Source organism: Lissotriton helveticus, chromosome 6 (assembly GCF_964261635.1).
Source record: "Lissotriton helveticus chromosome 6, aLisHel1.1, whole genome shotgun sequence".
In the NCBI taxonomy this organism is placed as follows: Eukaryota; Metazoa; Chordata; class Amphibia; order Caudata; family Salamandridae; genus Lissotriton; species Lissotriton helveticus.
Genome location: NC_136067.1, coordinates 1,996,441,541 through 1,996,462,938, shown reverse-complemented (window position 1 = coordinate 1,996,462,938; position 21,398 = coordinate 1,996,441,541). Strand labels below are relative to the sequence as shown.

Below are 21,398 nucleotides of genomic sequence, written 5' to 3'. Positions count from 1 at the left end.
GATAATTTTGTTGATTTATCCAGAAGTCTCAGTTGGACTTTCAGTGGCACACACAAGATTGCAATGCTATTAAAGTGTCTTAGATAACTAGATAGTTGATGTTGTTTTACTCTGGCAGCACCACAGATGGGAGGAAAGCAGTCTTTAACCTACATAGATTTTAAGTTCAGGCTTGACAATGCAACTTTCACATGACCCTTTAACCAAACCCTTTAATTATTTCACCATCCTTTTCTGTTACATAAATACATATTAATTGCCATGCTATTTACGTGTAATGCTTCGCCATACCACACAGCATTCTTTTAAGACAGACATTCTGACATTTCCAATGCTTGTTTCGTTGATTGTGGACCTGTTTTGTGGTCTGCTGGGCCGGTTTTTACTGTTGATTTCCCTGATGATAAAAGAAACATTGCCTGTTGTAAGCTCATATCCATGCAATCTTGCACACCTTGCGAAACACTTACACAGTGTGTCTTTACAATTTAAAAACTGCTCCAATTGACACACATGGGCCACATTCTTTACTGATCTAATTCATTAATGAGTGATCAATTATATTTTGGTGCCTGTGCCTATATATTGTCGCAGTTTGACCCTGATATAACTTGAACTTGAAGAAAATGGTTTACATATGTTAGTCTATGGATGTGTGCCTGTTCAATGTGTGCATGTATGTCATGAGTCTCTCTGTATGAACAATTCAAAAATCAAACCTAATCTCTTTGTCAATGCTTATCCTCATACAGCTTTTGGATAAATTAATGAAACACAGGAAGACAGATTGTTTCAAACATCAATGAGTTAATTCAGATTTGCCTTCTTATTGGTTCCCCAGGTGCGGCTCCATTTCCAGTATCGCAGTTGGTGCTACCATGACCTTTCAATGCAAAGGAATGGTGGGCCGTTATGTGAACGTCTTCATACGAGGCCGAAAGGAGTACCTCACGCTTTGCGAAGTACAGGTCTTTGCTGAACTGGAAACAGGAAAAAAATCAAGTCCCTAATAGCTAAATTTATTTAAACTTACACAGAAAATTGCATATTAGTGAGCTATTGATTCAATGTTTTGAATACACATGAGTTGTTCTGTATTTTGTTAGAACAAACTGCTAATTCAAATTACCGCCCTAAATTCTTGTTATTCATTTTCTGTATTATTCATTTTTCTTCATTTGATTCAAAAATATGTTGAAACGTTTCTTTCAGTTTAATTCAATGAATACATAGCTGTATAGGGTTTTCCATTTTAGTAGATATATTCTCTAATAGATGTATTCGTAATGTAACCACAAACTGAATACAAAACTGAGACACTAAAACACCACTTTTTCAGTGGCTATACTAGATGGTAATAAATCTTAACCCAATCACAACCTATTTGTCTTGTCCTGTATGTGATGTGAGAAAATGCCCCTTTTAGAGTGCCACTCCCTTCTCTACTGTTTTATTTTATTGTTAGTTTTTAGACTCTGCACCATTGGATACAGCTGTCCAGAGCTTATGGTCTGACCCACAAAAAGTGTCAAATTGGCGAAGCACTCATTGCCATAATTTTAACACTCTTGAAAGGCAATAGTTTGTGTAGCCTACAATTTTCCCATGGCATGGAAAGTAAAATGGAATGCAGACCTACTTTACCATCCAGTAGTGTGTTCATGCAAACATGACTCCAGGCTTGCCACTGTAGCCTGGCTACTGAAGTTTATAAAACTGCAGCCCATCCTGACAAAATATCCCTTTTTGACAGGAGAAACCCTTCTTTTTTAGTATTAACAAGTCACCTTTATGTACCCACAAGGCAGGTTACATGGTAGTTAAATGAAGGACATGTAGAAATGTAACATTATCATGGCCTTACTGTGACTAGCATCCACAAGTTATTTTCACTGTTTGGAGGCTGGGAGCCACATAGGGAAACACTAAGGAAATCCTATTAAATATTCATTCTCCTATCTCCAGTTAGGGACCAGCTAAATAAATGATTGAACAACTATTTTTAATATTTATTTAAAGTCCACTTAATGGTGATGTCAAACTTTTAATAAATATTATGGAAATGTCATATTCTCTCATTCCAACATATCAGAGATTAAATCCAAAGGAGAAACCAAGGTCCCAGTCTCCAACGACCACAGATCATTGGTGCTGTGTGCCTCTTGGAACTATTGTTACTTAAATCTTCTACCATTCATAATTCTGGTTCACCTGCTTGAAATTTTGGTATTTTTTATCATAAAATAATACACTATTTTTCTTATGTTGTGGTTTTTACTTTTTAACAGTTTGGGTATTCCTAAATGCTTTACATATTTTATCTAAGTACAGCGTGCCTGTTCTGTGTTATTGCTTCCGTGGATTGTGGTCAGGTTTAAAATGAATCCTTTAACTTGACCTTCACTTTGCTGTACTGGGAATTGGTGGTCCTGGCCAATGGTAGCTTGTACGCCACCTTTGTTGATTTAAAATCAGCATTTGATCTTGTTCCGCACCACAAACTATGTTTTTTTTTGCATTAAATTAGGAACCCTCCTCATTTACTCACATTACGTGTGAAATTGCATGAAGAAAACTATGCTAAAATTCGCTGGGGATGGTTACTGGCCATTTCCCAGTAGAGAGAGGGGTACCCCAGGGTTGTGTGCTGGCACTGACTTTATTCTCCCTATTCATTAATGGTATTGAAGACTACATGGAAGCTGAGCTCACCAACGCACCCGTACTAGGCGGTAATAAAATTCTGATTTTAATGTTTGCAGATGACACGTTGATCATTTTAAAGACCCCGAGTGGTTTGCAGACGGCCCTGAACATTTTTGAGGAGTCCTGCACCACTCGAGGTCTGGAAGTCAACGTGTCGAAAACAAAATTCATTTCTTTTAATCCTCATAGAACTTTTAAATTTACAATTGTTATGAACAATCGTCCATTGGATCAAGTAAAAGCATGTACCTACTTGGGGGTCATTATCCAAAGTGATTTAAAATGGGAACTGCAAATTGACCTAGCAGCGCTCAAGCACCGATACTTGTCCGGAGTATTAAAAAGGGAGTTTAATACCTCATTGACCAAACCAATCAGCCCTGTGCTCCAGGTCTACAATATGAAGGTGGTTAACTCCGCACTCTATGGAGCACAGCTCAGGGGGTACGAAATTCTTGTCAATCTTACGACCGCTGAAAATAAGTTCATGTGCAACATCACATTGCTTCCCCAAAGTACACCAGTGTGTCCATTACTACATGATCTAGGAAGGAGGCCCCTGGCTGAGGTGTCCAAACTGCGTCCTCTACTATACTGCCGTAGGCTCTGGACCACACCAGAATTAAATCATTATGTACAGGCTTTCTGGACATAATCAGGGCTGACACATTTCATAAAACAAGATGGTTGAGATAAATTAGAGGTGCCCTATTAAGTATAGGTATGAGAACACTATGGGAGGAACCAGATAGAGCTAGCTTCCCCCCAAAAAAGATCCTGAAAGAAAAATAGTGGGAGATGATCACACAAAAAACACTGAGCAATAGTGTGTCATCTACCCTAACAGGAAATTTTTGGAAGCTACATTGTCACCGAATTTTGAAGGTTTTTGTCACATAATAGCTAAACCATGCAATAGGAAATTGTATTTCCAGTTTAGGGTGGGCTTATTGCCCACCAAAGTTTTACAGCCAAGATGGTCCAAATCTCATGATAATATTTGTCCTCTATACCAAACCAAAGAGGAGTCGGCGGCACACTTGTGTGCCTGCCCAGCCTGTGCCGCTCCTCGTCGGGTATGGTTTGTTCCAATTTGTAAACTACTTGGATCTAGAAGGAGTGAAGAAGCAGGAAGAATTTTATGTACAAACATTATTTTTTTTCAGATTTTTTATTTTTTTTTTGCCTTTCCCGCCACATGCCCAACACATTCTACAGGGGGTATGCATCTCTTTATGTGAGGACAGGCACTGCCATATTGAGGTGCAAGTGTCAGATCCTTTCTCCCAATCTGTCTCAAAAAGGCCCATCAGCCTGGTGATGGGCCATCAGGATGCTAATATCACACCCCAGCTCCCTCAATGTGACTGTGTAGTGATGAGGTCCACGCTGATGTTGATTTAAAGATGTTTATTTATGATTAAGCAGTTAAGATGGTAATAAGGCCCCACCAGGAACATCTGACATGATGCTCAGCCCAGTGCCAACTGTCATCTCCAGCCCCACAGAGTCCCAACATTCTATAATACATCATAGCTGGAACATTCCACAAGCTGGGGTAGAGAAGGAGATACTATGCAATACATTAATAAGATACTAGAATACTACATTTCCCCTTTTGTCCGAATTGAAAACAAACAGAGAAAGAACATGGATCAAAAAGAACCTCGTTAAGAAAGAACCAAAGAAGATAAAACTAACAGAAGAATAAAACCCATCCTCCTTTGAAATAGAAACAAGAAAACGTCAGGAAGACAAAAGGAAGTAAGCAAACTTATAAGAACCTATCCATTCTCCCTTCAATAACATAAGAAAGATAAGAAAATAGCAGAAAGGAAAATGAAGATTGAAAATACCAACGACTAACCGGCATACACACCTACTGGCCAGACAGGAATGTAGGACGGATAGACACAAGTATAAGAATCCAGATAGCGTTCAAAGTCTAACCTTCAATAATATATGGTAACGAATTGCAACATGAGGGTAGGAAGAGTATTAATACAAAAGAAAATAGATAAAAACTGTAACATCAAAAGAAGACAGAATTACCAATTTTCTCACCAAAAAGTTAAATATAAGCATGTAGAAAAACAATCACAATGAAGAAGAAGTGAGTAGACTACGTATATGGGAATAAAACCCAACAAAATCCCTTAGTACTAAGAAAATGGGACTTAGACCTAAAAAAATTTAGAAACTTAGGTGGGACTAACACCCCCTAAACATAGGATAATCAGAATAAAAACCAAAAATGTGTAATGGGTGAACCAAAACACAAGAAAGTGTCGTGTATTTCTATAGGTTCTGAATCAGTCCCCCTATTCCTGACCCTATTTTGGTTAAACTAACTATCAAGTTAACTAACAGTCAGCCCATGAGGCAAGAAACCCCCATGATGCAGATACCGTTATCTGACGCAGTCACACTACGGCACAGGAACGTGTTATCTGATTAGGTCATAACGCTTGAGATCTAATTAGACAAGCGACATTCCTCCAGCCCCTGATAAGGCATACGACGTTCTCATAACAAATCAAACCTATGACAACCTGGAAAATCCGTGCGGCCATTGCTTTGATTTCACAGAGAACTTTAGTAAAGAATGTGCTAACGAGCAAGTCGTATGACATCTTTATTGACGTATCTATGTCCATCCTTACGTCAATCTCGGCACCTTTAAGGTATAAATATTGCCAACCTTGCCCTATGCAAACACACGCGTGGTGACAAGACGGAGCAGCCATACTTGCCGAAGCCGAGAACAGAAGCAGACCCCGCTGGCCCAGCCCCGCCTTCCTGACGCGCTGAGAGACGCGCTGCTATCTCAAGCCGAGAGACCCAGCACCGGCGCTTCTGGGCAGCCCTCGCAGGCAGCCTGGAATATCGAGAGCAGAGAAAGAGATACCATTCCTCATTCATCCTAACTTCCAGGTACAGAACTGAATAACCCCTCACAGAGAATTCTTTAGTTATTCACTTGGCAAAAACAAACTTAACTTAAACTGTAACTTTCTATTCCCGCCCACGCATTAGACTTAGGTCAGGTACACGGGGTAGGCGCATTTAGAAACACCAGTTGAGTACGTTTAGTCAAATGTATATGTGTATGTAAATATATTTTAATCATTTTTAAACATCATATGGCTCAGAAACCATATCAATGTTTTTACAGTATTATTTTATACTATTGCTTTTAATGTATGCACTTTACTTAACTATAAGTATTGCAATAATATCGATCCATTTCTCATGTATGAGAAAAGAGACTGATCAATAAATAACACCTTTTTATTGAACACGCCCGTCTCTTCCTTTTCTCTACATTCTGATGAGACTAAGAATGCACGTACTGACTGAGTAAAATAATTGCCTTGTGCTCACACGACTCTCGAGATTGACTCTTGATTAGGGGAGAGCAAAGTTGTCATGTTCTATGGTTGTCAGAAACTAAATCCCTTCTTGTCTAATCAGGGGAGTTAATTCCTTCCTTGAACATTCGAGAAAGTTTCTAGCGAACTCTGAGCTTAGCTGGCAAACCCAAAAATTAAGTCTAGTATCGACAGTAGTAGACCTAGTTAACGTCTGGTCTAGGCCTTTACTGCTGTAGGTACTATTCCAATGCGCAGAGCCTATTGGGAAAATAGGAGCTACACTACATGGCGCCCAACGTGTTTGGAAAGGGCGATAAAACTAACGTAAGACATTTAGAGTAACTCAGTCGTGCTTTCTCACTCAGACCCCTTTTTCCATTATACTCCAAAGACGTCTGGAGTGGGTGAAAGGTAATATCCTCCAAAACCTCGCAGGAGGGAACTCCTATGTATGGTTCTTGGTATAGTCAACGTTGAAGGATAAAAACATTCCCAAAATATTGTGCATCTAATCTCTGTTTCAATAAAGAAACCTGATCTGCAAACAAACATAATACCATCCTGTCTGTAAAATGGCAGAGAGTGATGATTAAAGAGAGGCAGTTAGATTAGCAACTGAACTCGCAGATGCTGATGCTACCATGCAAGCAGCAGACCCGAATATAACACTCATTCCGGTCATTAAAAGGAGATCTATAACCTTAAAACTTATAGAAAATGGACTGACACCTAGAGGTGGCACAGTCATATTCGTAATCGAGGCACACGAATATCGGCAGACAGAGGTATACTATTCATGGATACATTTTCCAGCAGCAAATGCTGTAACAAAGTACTTCCACTATTACAAAGTAGAGGAACCTCCTGAAACGTACACTCCTTTCGAGGAGGTGGAAGTACCACTCAAATTCCAAGAGCATTTGCTCTTATTTGATGGCGCCCTAAAACATAACAATCACATTACCAGGCTCGGTCCTTTAGGTAGACCAGGAGCAACGTGGCCGGTCTTAGCCGGATACACACCACATCCAGACATCGAAAGAATGCCTGCAGCAGAGCTGTTAATACAGCTAAAACAACTACTAAAAATTCATAGACAATTAGTTCAGTATGTAATGCGGACTTCAACAATTCAGCCAGCGATTAAACTTCCACAGCTGACCCCTCACCAGGGGAACACAAATAAAATTACACCACAGAACATCCAATCCTGCCTAGGTAAAGTTCCAGCTAAACGGGAACAGATACCATTCTGGTTGGCACAGAAAATTACCCAAATAGAGGCAGTGTTTCCTGACACCACCCCATTAGAAAAACACAGGATTCTGACTATATGTCTCCCAATGGGAATCGCACCACACATTGAGCACTGTGACACTTGGGGTACAGTCTTTGCTTCCATCTACACAAAAACGCACGGTGTTCCATCCATTTCGGTAATACCAGATGTGCTAAAACAAATTCAAGATGAATACGGTCCAGAACCTGCTTTAACTCTTGGTATGAAATTACTGAAAGACTTCAAGCAGGTCTCGGCTATATTACTAGCCAACATAAAAGGTGAAGCAGCAAACGTGGCGATCCGCCAGAGGTTAAAAGAGACAGATATAGCAGACCAACCAGCTGAAATTGCCAGAATCATAGAAAAATCCTATGAAGAACTAGGCAGAGATAGTCTAGGTGGAATACCAGTAAAACCGCAACTGACTACAAGTCCTGAAAAAATATTTTTTAATAATAATAATTCACCAAAAAAGAACTGGGATGGAAACAAACAATCCAATCCTAAAGAAAAGAAATTCCAGTCCCGAGGAAGGTCTCCTAGGCGAAGAGAGAAATCTCCAAACCAAAGACAGAGGTCACCGCAGAGTGACCCCTCGGGGAATAGATATAACCTTAGAAATAGGGATAATATTAAAAAACCTGATAGATATCAAGACATTGATACACGTCCCTCTCAATCTTTTCAGACTTCCTCGCAGAAATCGGAAAGAAGAGGACGATCAGAAGAGCACGCCAAGTCCAAAGACAAGGAACCTGCTCAACAAAAAAAGAAATTACAATTTCCAAAAAAGAAGGTAGCCAGTACCAAGGTAGTTAAAAATGCCGAGAATACTGAGGACACAACTGAAAAACAGAGAGTGGGCTCAGACAATGCTAGACAGCGCAGCAGAGGTGAGCATAGCTCGCAAAGTCCTTATGAATCATCTGGAGACAGTGGACACGAATGAATACCTTCAAGTGGAAACTGCAGACACCAGAGTTAGCAAGCCCCACAAGATATACGAGATAACATTACGTATAGAGGGAGATAAGACTAGGAAAATAAGGGGACTATTTTGGGATAACCTCTCCAAAGGCTATGACATCCTTCTAGCTGAAAAAGACTGGCCACCAGAGTTTGTCAGGGAGTGCCCTCATGGCGAAGAAGTAATTATGCCTGCCTTCTCGAATCAAATACCGATTCATAAAAAATACACACTTGCTAGAAAGTGGGCAGTGGCCTTAGCACCTGCTTTATATAAAAATCATGTAGGATGGGATGAGGATTCTCCTCCTCACAAAATCCAGTTAAAATCACAACCTACTGCACAAAGGCAGTACCCAATTAAGCAAGAAGCTAAAAAACAAGTAAATGAAATACTAGATCAGCTAGAATACCAGGGGGTGATTGAAACTTGCACCTCACAAATGAACAATCCTTTGTTTCCGGTCTCCAAACCAGACAATTCATATCGTCTAGTTTTGGATTACCGACACCTTAACACATGTTGCAAAACCTTTGCAGTGCAAAACTCACACAGTGCTGCACTAATGAATAACATAGTGCGCAAAAAATACAAAACAACCTTGGACATCTCCAATGGATTCTTTTGTCAAAACATAGCACCAGAGAGCAGATCTTTAACTGCATTCTCAGTAAATGGCACTCAAAAACAATTCTGTCGGTTAGCCCAGGGGTACAAGAACAGCCCGGGGGTATTCTCAGCGAGAGTAACAGAATTACTACAACTATATGATGATGAAGCATTATCTTATGTCGATGACATTTACTTAACAGATGATGACTTGGAGACTCACTTGAAAAGGGTGAACACCATAATACTTGGGTTCGCTGCAGAGGGTTACAAATTCAACTTTAAAAAATCCAGAATTGCCCATCTGACAGTCTTGTACGTAGGATATGAATTATCAAGTATAGCCTGGTTGACAATTTTCTAAGAACTAGAAGAATTAAAAAATCTAAAATATGAAAAGACGTATCCTCTGCCAATCGACATTCTGCCTCTACGACATTACGCCTGTGTAATCTATACAGACGGACATGCTCAACCCTCCGTTTGGGGAGAACATGCATACAATCCCACATGTGAGATTACAAAAGAAGTGTGGCGCGGAGGTAAACTAAGACCTCTATTAACAAAATCACACTCAGTAGAAACTAATTCAGAACTACAAACTGAAATAATAGCTTTGAAAATGGCGCTAGATAATGCGGATCGCGAATTCCCGACACTTATAGTGTCAGATTCATATTACTGCGTCAAAGCATATAACAAGGATTTGCAGACATGGATTCAGAACGGTTACAAAGATGACACAGATGCACCAATAAAGCAGAAACTGCTCTGGGAACAAGTAGCTCTTTTGAAAAAAGAACTACCAAAGACTCACGTGACTCACTCACTGAGTCATCAACGTGATGGCGTTCACGTTGTGGGGAATTCATTGGCTGAAGCAGCCGCAGCGGCAGCCACTAAACCGGCTCCCGTAGATCGAAAAAAGCGTACATTAAAATACATTGACGGTGAAACAATGCTGGCGGTGAAAACGTCATCAAGAGGCGACTGCTCAGCGTTACCGATCAACTATCCACTCAATTATACATACATAATCGATGCAAACTCCGTCCCTTTTGCTCGAATCCCTGGAGTGGGGGATAGAGTGATTCCAAACATGGACAGGAGAAGCTTGTTAATCGCAGACGCACACATGGGCGAGGGTCTCAGACACCTCAAACTGAAAGATTCTCTGGAAGAATTACAATCACGGTACTGGTGGCCAGGCATGAGCCTGCACTACACCATGTTTGTAAAAAACTGCCCAAACTGCAACAGAGATCGCAGTGGGGAGAGAAACAGTTTAATACCTTGTCGTATCAAGGCAGATAATATTACCAGCAAAAAGAATGGCTTGCGATTAACATATACAGGCTAGTTTCCACTTATAATGTAGATCCTCAGCACTCGGCTGATGTCCGGACTGTTATACAAAGATTTGCGAGTCTAAATGGCATATACGCTAAGAGCATGTTACGTTTGACCATTGTTTTCACTCAGGCATACCAGCCTGGGGGGAAACATGGCCAAATGAGCACAGCCCAGCGGGAATCTTCTCACTTCCTTCCTGAGGGTACGGGATGGTGTAAAGAAAAAACCAAGGCAGAAAGCAATCTATAATGGAAAGGATATTAGGTTCGGGAGCTGGGTGGGTCAAACATCTAATAAGTGTCCAACGTAGTCTAAATAACTTGCCAAGAAATTCTCTGAAGGGATTCAGTCCGTACGAATTATTATTCGGAACTAGGATGTTGATCTCTGACCTTGATAGTCAGACTTCAGTGGTAATAGAAAAACCTTTGATGTCAAAGACCGTTTGGCTATTTTGCAGGACTTAAACAAAACAAGAAAAGACCTGAGCAACATACAGTTGAAACAACAGCCAACAACCACTGAAGAATCACCACCTGTCCCAGCAAGACCTGTCTGGATTCCAAAAGTCGGGGATCTAGTCAGGGAGAAGATCGCGGTAAAGAAGGAATTTGGGCCTTCTTACAGAAAAGCAGTTCCTGTCTTGTCTGTCAACGGGACAAGATCAGTTGTACTACCGCCACTTGCTGGAAAAAAGGAGAACCGAGTTGTATCCATCGACCTGGTAAAACCACAACATGTGGCCGATAACAAACAGTAGGCCAAGTGGACTCCCAATAAGTAGCAGAACACCAAGGTTTGCTACCAGTACAGAGGTCCTAACAAAAAGGCTCATCACATTCGAAACGCCTAAAGAAGAACAAGAAGGACTATGCAACAATGCAATAGAACTCAGACCTCTGAAAACCCAAATAAAGACATTTAGCAGAGACACACCAATCTATACTGAAGTACCAAGTGAAAATGCAAAAAACAGAAATCCTGAACCAATTGGAACAATTGACAGAACTGCATCCGGTTACTTCATCAACTTCGATGATTCCTCTGACGGCTTCAGTGAATCAAAGACACAGCCATCATCAAAATCCTTTAAAGACAAAGCTAAGGAACTTTTGAAACATCTGAAAGAAATATATCTGGTTTCTCCATCGATTGAATTTTGGGTGGGTTTTGGTGCATTTATCCTCATACTTTGGATCATCATGGTATTTACTTTGGGACGCTTCATTGAGGGAAAATATGCTAAAATGGACACAGCAAGTCAGAACATCAACTTGGTCCTCAAACCACACACATCTTCACACGTCGAGAAAAGAGAACTTTCTTCAGCCAACTTCACAGCCAATCCTATACCTGGTGGGGTAGCCTGGGACAACACTGACTATGAAATTTATGGTCCGGTCGAGATCCTGAAATATCCACACCAAATCAAGATCTCCTTGAGTGACTTTGCAAAACCAAACTCATTTGCTGATGATTGGGACTTCGAAAGTATTAACAACATGATGTCTGACTTAGTAATGTCTGCTAAATTTACAAAACATGATTATTTGCAAGGTTCTACAAATTATGATAGTATGTATTGCTATAACCATTATGGTATCCATTTTTTACATAAATCTGCACAACCTAGAAATGTTTTGAATTACAATCAATGGGAACATTGTGCTACACCTCCAAAAGGGAGCTCAAGAACCGTTTACGACAAATATTCATATTTTTCAGGTTTTAACATAAGTAATGCTGAAACATTTTATTTTAAATTGTCAAACAAGACAGGGATGAAAACCATGATAACCAACACAAAATTGATATATTCAGATTCATTCTTTGAAAAAATGAATACTTTTGGATTTGATTATTGGGACAAAAATGTTGATCTGAAAAGTGTTTGGGGTACAAAAGAATGGCAAGTACAGGGTATAGAAGCTTTGTTTAGAGCCTGCATGATCCCAGAACAAATGATATTTTTAAATGACACTGTTCAACAAACCACCTGTCTTGGCTTAGCCAAAATCAAAGATTTAATTAAACCGTCTATTCCAAAGCCAACAATGTTTAGCAATAGCTCTGATACAGATGAAGAAATAGACGTAAACCATATATTAAACCAAAACAGAACACATCCTGATTGGAAACAATGGTTGATCTAGCCCACAGATACAAATTACTGTCAAGATAGATTCCTGAATAAAACACAGGGTTTCAAAATGACCAGGCCAGACCCTAGATATCCCCAAAGACATCACCCAGGGATAATAACAACCTACAGTGTGGGCAAATTATGCCTTCAATGGCTACAAACTTCCACACTGCCTGAAATGAAGCAACACCTAACTTTACTTACTGATGGTGCTGACTTGCGTGATTTCATACTGGGACCACGCAAACAGCGTCAAAAGCGTTTCATAGCAGCCTCTGTATATGCAGCATACAATGAGGCCTGGAAGGTTACTCAAATTGAGACAGCAGAAAGAATACGGGAAATTGACCGTATTAATTTGGAAAAATCACTATCTGTAGTGGACAATGGGTTAATGACTCTGTCCTCCAGAATTTTTTCATTGGACAGCATTGTGTCTTCAGCAATCGATATATTATCGCAAGACTTACTGTTATTACAACATGGTCAGTCACAATTGCGTTCCATTGTACAGCTTGGCTGGACGTTACAAAATCTGCGTTCAGGCTATGTGCCTTGGCGTTTAATCAACACAACGTCACTATTCCAAATCTTTAACCTTACTGATAGACAAATCGGTATGGCGCAAAAGGGTGCTGATTATACAATCTTGAGCATTGAAAAACTAGAAAGATTACCAATGACAATGTCAGAATGACCTGTCAGTGAATGGATAATCCACGGAATCATAAATATTCCAATCTCAACCTTCAGGTTTCAATACTGCCAAAAATATATACAGGCTGGCATGTACAAGAAATTGGGAAAGGGGTACCTTAAAACAACTTGGAATCTGCCCTATTCACATGCATTTGTCAGTAATAAAGGACAGAAAGTGTTTCTTAGTGGCAACAATTGTGCTATGTCACTAAGCGGCACGCTTCTGTGTAACGGAATTAGTTTGCATGGAGCCTGTGAAGGGAATTCATACAACCTTTCATGTCACCAGCAAGGCGCACCTGCAACTGAAATAGAACCATTCTTTCAAAGACTCTATAATGGGAGTTACATTCTTATTGTAGACCGCAGATGTTGTAGTCTTATGCCCGGGACTCCTTATCTAGTCACTACGACGGCGAAGGTCAAGTGCTGTGGACGTTCTTTATTCCCCAGCTCCTTTCCAGACAGGGAGGCAAGGGCATGGCCCAGTTTGAAAATTACTTCTATTCGAATAGATACTTTAAGCAGAATGAAAACAGTGCTTCTTCAGACGCCTACAAGGCTCACGTCATCAAAAGAAACGTATGATCTACAAGTTGCAAGGACGACTGCAGAGATACATACATTATTATCAACTAATTCCCCCGTACATTTTGCGGAAATCCTGAGCGAAATCTTAAATATTTCTGATACCAATGGGATCTCAGGGGTATTTAAGACAGTATTTTCGATGGCATTAACACCATTCAAAGCCATACTGGGTATTTTTCCAGATTTCGTCCATTCGATTTTTGGCGGACTTCCCCTGATCCTGGGACTAATTGCAGGAATCCTATTCCTAGTCCTTATTTTTCGTTATGGCAACCCATGTCACAGATCAAACTCTCGCGACAATGGAAGATACGATCCTAGCCATTGGATACCGGGACCGGATATCAAAAATCCTGGGACTCTCCCGGCTTAGAGACCTAAACATGACTTGGTTTCTATCATTTCGACCAATGTGGCAAAGGTGTGTTTTACCTGTACTAAGGTGTCTGCTATGCGGAGAAGAATGCGTGTTAGACACCTGTCTGATGCTACAATCGGATGCGCCAGTGGATGCAGATACACTGTTGGTTCCTACCAAGGTTCACGCTTTGTGCTGCCCTCAAAGGCTGCCAATCCTGATGACGGCATTCCTGGAATCTTCACCACTACGATTGAAGAGTAGTGAAGTTCAAGATGAAAGCAGCATCGAACAGGTACGACCTTCTGTCAGCAATGCGAATCAGAATGTCAATGCAGACAATCATGCGCACGAATGCATGGTTACACCTATTTCCGACTTAGTGGAACTTTCCCATGAAGCTGTTGACAGTTTTTTCGAAAGCCTGAATGATATGATGTTCTCTCCAGAACAGAAATAGAGACTTTTGAGTAAACTCGCACACGGCGTTCCCTGAATTCGGCCTTCAACTTTAAAAATAAAGTCACATGAACAATTTCACTCCAGCTCACGGACAGCAATATTTTTCAGCAAGCCCCTTAAAATATTTTTCTATATATTTTTCCCCGGGACACTGATCTTCTGCTTAAAGTAAGAAACTATTCCTAGAGAACTAAGATTTCTATTTTTAGATACTTTATAGACTTTAGTTGCCCGCTGGGATGTTCACAAATATTTTATTATGTGATGAAATGGTCTCGAACTTCCTTTCTGTATAGCCATATTAAGAGCCATTTCATGTGTATTTCTCATATACCAATAAGCAATAATGCATACTAACGCGTGTTTACTTTTGCATTTAAACCATAGCTTAAGTGCATACAATATATATGACTGCAATTTTTCAGTATATTTGAAAATTTCGAAATGCATTTATGTATTTTGGGGTGGTAAGGTATACACTATACTCTATAGTATGTTGTACTATGTTATACTATGCATAGATTAGTAGATATGACCATAGTTAGCGTGGAGTGGGTGTCGTGTATTTCTATAGGTTCTGAATCAGTCCCCCTATTCCTGACCCTATTTTGGTTAAACTAACTATCAAGTTAACTAACAGTCAGCCCATGAGGCAAGAAACCCCCATGATGCAGATACCGTTATCTGACGCAGTCACACTACGGCACAGGAACGTGTTATCTCATTAGGTCATAACGCTTGAGATCTAATTAGACAAGCGACAATCCTCCAGCCCCTGATAAGGCATACGACGTTCTCATAACAAATCAAACCTATGACAACCTGGAAAATCCGTGCGGCCATTGTTTTGATTTCACAGAGAACTTTAGCAAGTCGTATGACATCTTTATTGACGTATCTATGTCCATCCTTACGTCAATCTCGGCACCTTTAAGGTATAAATATTGCCGACCTTGCCCTATGCAAACACACGCGTGGTGACAAGACGGAGCAGCCATACTTGCCGAAGCCGAGAACAGAAGCAGACCCCGCTGGCGCAGCCCCGCCTTCCTGACGCGCTGAGAGACGCGCTGCTATCTCAAGCCGAGAGACCCAGCACCGGCGCTTCTGGGCAGCCCTCGCAGGCAGCCTGGAATATCGAGAGCAGAGAAAGAGATACCATTCCTCATTCATCCTAACTTCCAGGTACAGAACTGAATAACCCCTCACAGAGAATTCTTTAGTTATTCACTTGGCAAAAACAAACTTAACTTAAACTGTAACTTTCTATTCCCGCCCACGCATTAGACTTAGGTCAGGTACACGGGGTAGGCGTATTTAGAAACACCAGTTGAGTACGTTTAGTCAAATGTATATGTGTATGTAAATATATTTTAATCATTTTTAAACATCATATGGCTCAGAAACCATATCAATGTTTTTACAGTATTATTTTATACTATTGCTTTTAATGTATGCACTTTACTTAACTATAAGTATTGCAATAATATCGATCCATTTCTCATGTATGAGAAAAGAGACTGATCAATAAATAACACCTTTTTATTGAACACGCCCGTCTCTTCCTTTTCTCTACATTCTGATGAGACTAAGAATGCACGTACTGACTGAGTAAAATAATTGCCTTGTGCTCACACGACTCTCGAGATTGACTCTTGATTAGGGGAGAGCAAAGTTGTCATGTTCTATGGTTGTCAGAAACTAAATCCCTTCTTGTCTAATCAGGGGAGTTAATTCCTTCCTTGAACATTCGAGAAAGTTTCTAGCGAACTCTGAGCTTAGCTGGCAAACCCAAAAATTAAGTCTAGTATCGACAGTAGTAGACCTAGTTAACGTCTGGTCTAGGCCTTTACTGCTGTAGGTACTATTCCAATGCGCAGAGCCTATTGGGAAAATAGGAGCTACACTACAAAAGTGCTTCTCACATGAGAAGACTGTAGCGTAGCCAAAGACGCCACTCCTCTTTTAAGAGATACTATGGGACTCAAACCCTAGTATAACACTGTTCAGGTAGGACTGACACACTCTAAAAACCAAGGTGGAACTAAAACCCCCTCACCAAAATGATCATATACATTTTTTTTTAAAAACTGGCGTAAGCCAAGGGTAAATGGGACTAACAACCCACACCTAAAAAAATTAGCGGGACTAGAAACCCACTGCACAGGGTAATGGGACTAATAACCCACCCCTTAACGTAGAAATAACCATGGAGAAAACATAATGCCAACTGACATATAGGGATGATGGGACTTTTAACCCTCTCCCAACACTAGGAAACATAAATCGTGCTTACTAATAGGAAAAAAAAGGACTCATAAAACTCTTTCCCAAAGCCCAGCAAAACAACAAGTGAACACCATTAGCTAAGTAGATATGCTGTCAAGACAGATAAAAACTGTAAAGTGTTCTTTTATACAAGAAAACATTTCATCAATAGCTGTAAGATGAAGCGTAAATACCATTTGAAGACATAAGATGGCAGTGTAACATAAAAATATCACTGAAGAGCCCTCCATATAAATAAAATATTACCCTTCAAAAATAACCTAAATACACTTTTTAAGAAAACGATTCCGCATGAGAACATAACTACAACTTTTAGTTGACATCTCCAGCAGAAAACAAAAGCAGAATACGAAATAGATTTGAAGGTTAAATGAAACATTGCACTGTAGATTTAACTTATTACACTGAAAACCCAAAACGTAAAACCAAAGGCATTAAGTGACAGAGGTGTTTTAATAAATCATAAAACGGCTTCCTAAAGTCAAGGGTGTGCCTGTCACCGAAAAAGTGAAGGCTGGAAAACGAGCTGCAAGTACTGTAACAGTATAACCCTACCTTGCAGACGGTCATTACGAGGGTTATATATTTTTTTGTTTTTGAACAAGCTGCCACAACAACACGAAAAGAACTGTCAGTCCGCCCTTCCCTGCTGACAGACGTCAAATGAATTCAATGCCAACACGGGACACACAAACGGCTGGAAACAACCTGCGCCGCGTCTCTGAAGAACTGCCAGTGCCGCCATGACAAAGATGACGACACACTCCCTACTCCGCTCCGGGTGGCTCACGGAGCGCTGCTGCTCGCCAGAGCAATGTCGAGTCTGAATCTGGAAGCTGAGAAGGACGTCACCTGTCTGAAACCTTGTCTCCACGCGACGCACTCCGACCACCATACCCTCCTGCAAGGTTCCAATGCGTCATCACAACTAAGTGGCAATTGATGAGAAAAGAGCTCCTCACCAACCGAAAACAGACTCTCTGAAGCAGTTGGTCCCAATGACATCAGAAGGTAAATCATTTCACACGACGTTTTAACTGTCTTTAAAATTGCTCAGAAATGTTGAAGGCACAGCATATCAACAAAACTCTCATTAAAAGTTTCTGTTAGATAAATGAGAAGCTTTCTGTAAAAAAAAAATCATTTCTTTTACATGAAGAGTGTCTCTTTTTAATTCTTAAGACGCATGAAAATATTTTTTTTTTCTTTTTACAAACACTGAATAATTTGTATTAGCTGTTGCTGAATAATGTCCTTGCGTAGGTTTAATTTGAATTAAAATAGACTTTAAAAAGGAACAAACATGTGCTTACGTTTGTTGAGAGACCAGGTGAGCCATGTTCAACACGCTTGGGCAGGGCTGTCCGACTTGAGGGACACTGGTGGGGCTTCAAAGCGTGTTGATTTACTCTTGGTGGCTCCATGGTTCTTGGCTCTTTCTGTTCCTTAGTTTCTTCTGTAGTTTCTTTTAGTTCACACTTCTTGTTGTGGTTTCTTGCTGAATTATGCATCATTCCTAGTTGCTGTAAATTGCGCCAACTGTTGTATAGACGTAATGTAGAGGTTTCTTAAGTCACTTGTACCTTGATTTACGCGTAGATTCTTCTAGTCCTCGTCGCCATAAATTTTGTAGTGATGAGGTCCACGCTGATGTTGATTTAAAGATGTTTATTTATGATTAAGCAGTTAAGATGGTAATAAGGCCCCACCAGGAACATCTGACATGATGCTCAGCCCAGTGCCAACTGTCATCTCTAGCCCCACAGAGTCCCAACATTCTATAATACATCATAGCTGGAACATTCCACAAGCTGGGGTAGAGAAGGAGATACTATGCAATACATTAATAAGATACTAGAATACTACAGACTGTCTAGAGGAAATGTGCTAAGCCAAGCTGTCATCCTAACCCTGACGTGTATTTAGAGATAGGCTGAGGCATGGAATGCTTAAAGTAAGAAAATGCCAACTTTCCACAAGTGGCATTTTCAGACTTGCTACTTACAAATAAACTTCCCGAGAGTTATATTTTAAATGTGAGTCCAGATACACCACACTCCAACTCTCTATCCGCTTCCAATGTGAAATTACACTTACCTGCTCAGGTGTGTTAGTCAATGTTGGCGATCAAGTGATCCAGTGAAGAGTGGATCAAGGCGAGAGTGGTGAGCGGATTGTGGGCTGCAGCATTTAGCCCCTTACATTCTGTTTCATTGCCACCTCTGCTGTATGCTATTAATTGCAATCTGAAAATATCCTCTCCCTCTTCTCAGCAGAACTGCTACAGTATGCCTGTGCTCGACAGGGATTATCATACCATTATTATATCATACCATTTCGTAGCTCCGCTGCTGCAACACTAGATTTGTAAATTGCTGACTCATGCTTTCGACACAGCTCCACAGCGGCAGAACAGCTTTCCTTTTTTTGTCTTTCCTCGGGGTTCAGGACCCATGTAGCAAACATTTCATTTACAGCACCACAGAAAGGCTGTGATCTCCTTTTGCTAATTAATGTCACCATTGTTACCCTGGAGGGGCTGAAAGGTGCTGTCTGTCAGTGTGATGCATCAGAGCTACAGTGTCATGTGTTTCTGCCCTCTGCCCTGAAGTGGCTAGCCTAGACGCTGGTGTGGCTTGCTCACCGCTGTTCCTCCATTCCACTATGAAATCCATCCTCTGTAGGAAAATGGGCCACCTCACCAGTTTTGTAGTCTCTCCCCTCATCTGAATGAGCCATCTGAGAGGTCTACGGTCAGTTTGAACTTGGAAGTGTGGACCAAATAGGTATGGTTTCAACTTCAAGGAACAAAATACAGCAAAAGCTTCCCTCTCAATACCACTACATATTTGTTTTCTGGGGAGAAGTTGCTTCCTAATGAAGGAACCTGGCTGATCTAGGCACGCTTCAATTGCTTGTACCAAACCTGCCCCAATCCCTTGTTCTGAATCATCTGTCTGAACCACAAATTCCTTTGGTTAGTCAGGGGCAGTAACACTAGTGCTGACCACATAGCCTTTCAAAGTGTCAAAGCCCTTCTAACTCTCTAGGGTCCAATTTACTTTCTTGGACTGCTTTTCAGAGTGATTTCTAGCCGGTTGAGTCACAGTGGCACCATAGTTTTGAACACATTTTCTATATTACCCAGTTAGACCCAGGAATGATCTGACCTGTGTCTGGGCTGCTGGGGCTACCCACAACCATAATAGTTTCTATTTTGGGTTAGACAGGTTGTACATGGCCTCAACGTACAAGGTGACCCAGGTATACCTCTGCACTCTGCCCTAATTGGCACTTACTGGCCTTGATAGTCTGGCCTGCCTGTTGAACGGGCCTGAATCACATCCTTCAGGTAATCCTCTCAGGTGGCACTGTACACAGCTATATCATCCAGATAAACTGCACTGTACTGTTCCAGCTCAGACAGGACCCTGTTAACCAACCTGTGGAAGGTGATGGGGAATTTTAAACCAAAAGGCATTACTTTGAACTGGTAATGTCCCTCTGGTGTGGAGAATGCTGACCTCTCCTTTGCTCCTTGACTGAAGAAAATCTGCCAGTAGCCTGAGGTCAACAGTAGGCATGGGTTGAAAATATCCCATCTGCTCCTGAGTTTGCCAGACAAACCCATGACCATGCCCTTCAGGGTCTTCAGGGTCTTATTGAACCTTTCCTCAAGATCATTAGTCTGGGAATGATATGCGGTGGTGAACTTGTACATAACACCACATAAACCCACTCTGGTGAATATCATTGGGCCCAAGCCACTGACAGAGCAATGACTGTCCTGAGGGGTATGACCTCAAGATACCTTGTGGGATGGTCCTATACCACCAAAATATATCTGTTTCCTGAAGCTGCAGATGGGTCTAAGTGACCAATCATGCCCACCCCCACCCTCTCAAAGGGAGTCCCAGGGAGTAGAATAGTAGCAATCAACACCAAGAGGTGATCAAAAGAAAATAAAGGCAAGACCGGTCCCCTCCTAGGGGAAAGCCCTTGGCAAACACAATTAAAAAACAAAAAGAGGCCTCACAAGACCCACAAAACCTGCACAAGAAGGGGAGGGCACTTCATCTTTAAGGGAAGGATGTATCCGGGTTAGTCTTTTGAACCTGCAAAGGCAGGAAGGTTCTTTGACCCCTCAAAGGTGGGGAGGTGTTTAAGTATATTCGCAATGGGATTTCCTCATATGGAGTTTATCCCTCCCAACTACTGAATCAGCTCAAACAGGAGTGAACCCCAGTATTTGGAGTGGACCCCTCTCATCTTAAAGGCCAAATTAAATTATGTCAGCTGTAAAAAAGTAATCCCTTTTGTGATGATCACCTCCATTGTCTGAGTGATACTGGTGGTTACTGACCCTATTTGTGCCCTGGGATCTGCTAACCAGGTCCAGGGCCCATGCTCTGATTAAAAGGTAGATGGCAGGTAGATGGCAATTAGGTGTAATTACAATTGGTACTGACAACCTGCCTATAAGTCCCTAGAATAAGGAAGGGAATGTAGGTTTAGAGGCCCAGCAGATTTAATGCACTTAAGGTTAGACTGCTGTGTTGCTTCTG

At 41.0% G+C, this 21,398-nt stretch overlaps 1 protein-coding gene across 1 annotated transcript in view; it reads left to right on the top strand.

Moving 5' to 3' along the window:
* Positions 1–1,379, top strand: part of LOC144761997 (fucolectin-like) — a 1,241,072-nt gene extending 1,239,693 nt beyond the window's left edge. Inside the window, exon 6 of the mRNA XM_078647164.1 lies at positions 842–1,379. Coding sequence (XP_078503290.1) covers positions 842–1,010 — 169 coding nt within the window. The 3' untranslated portion in view covers positions 1,011–1,379. The remainder of the gene's footprint in view (positions 1–841) is intronic.
* The last annotated feature ends 20,019 nt before the right edge of the window (positions 1,380–21,398 follow it).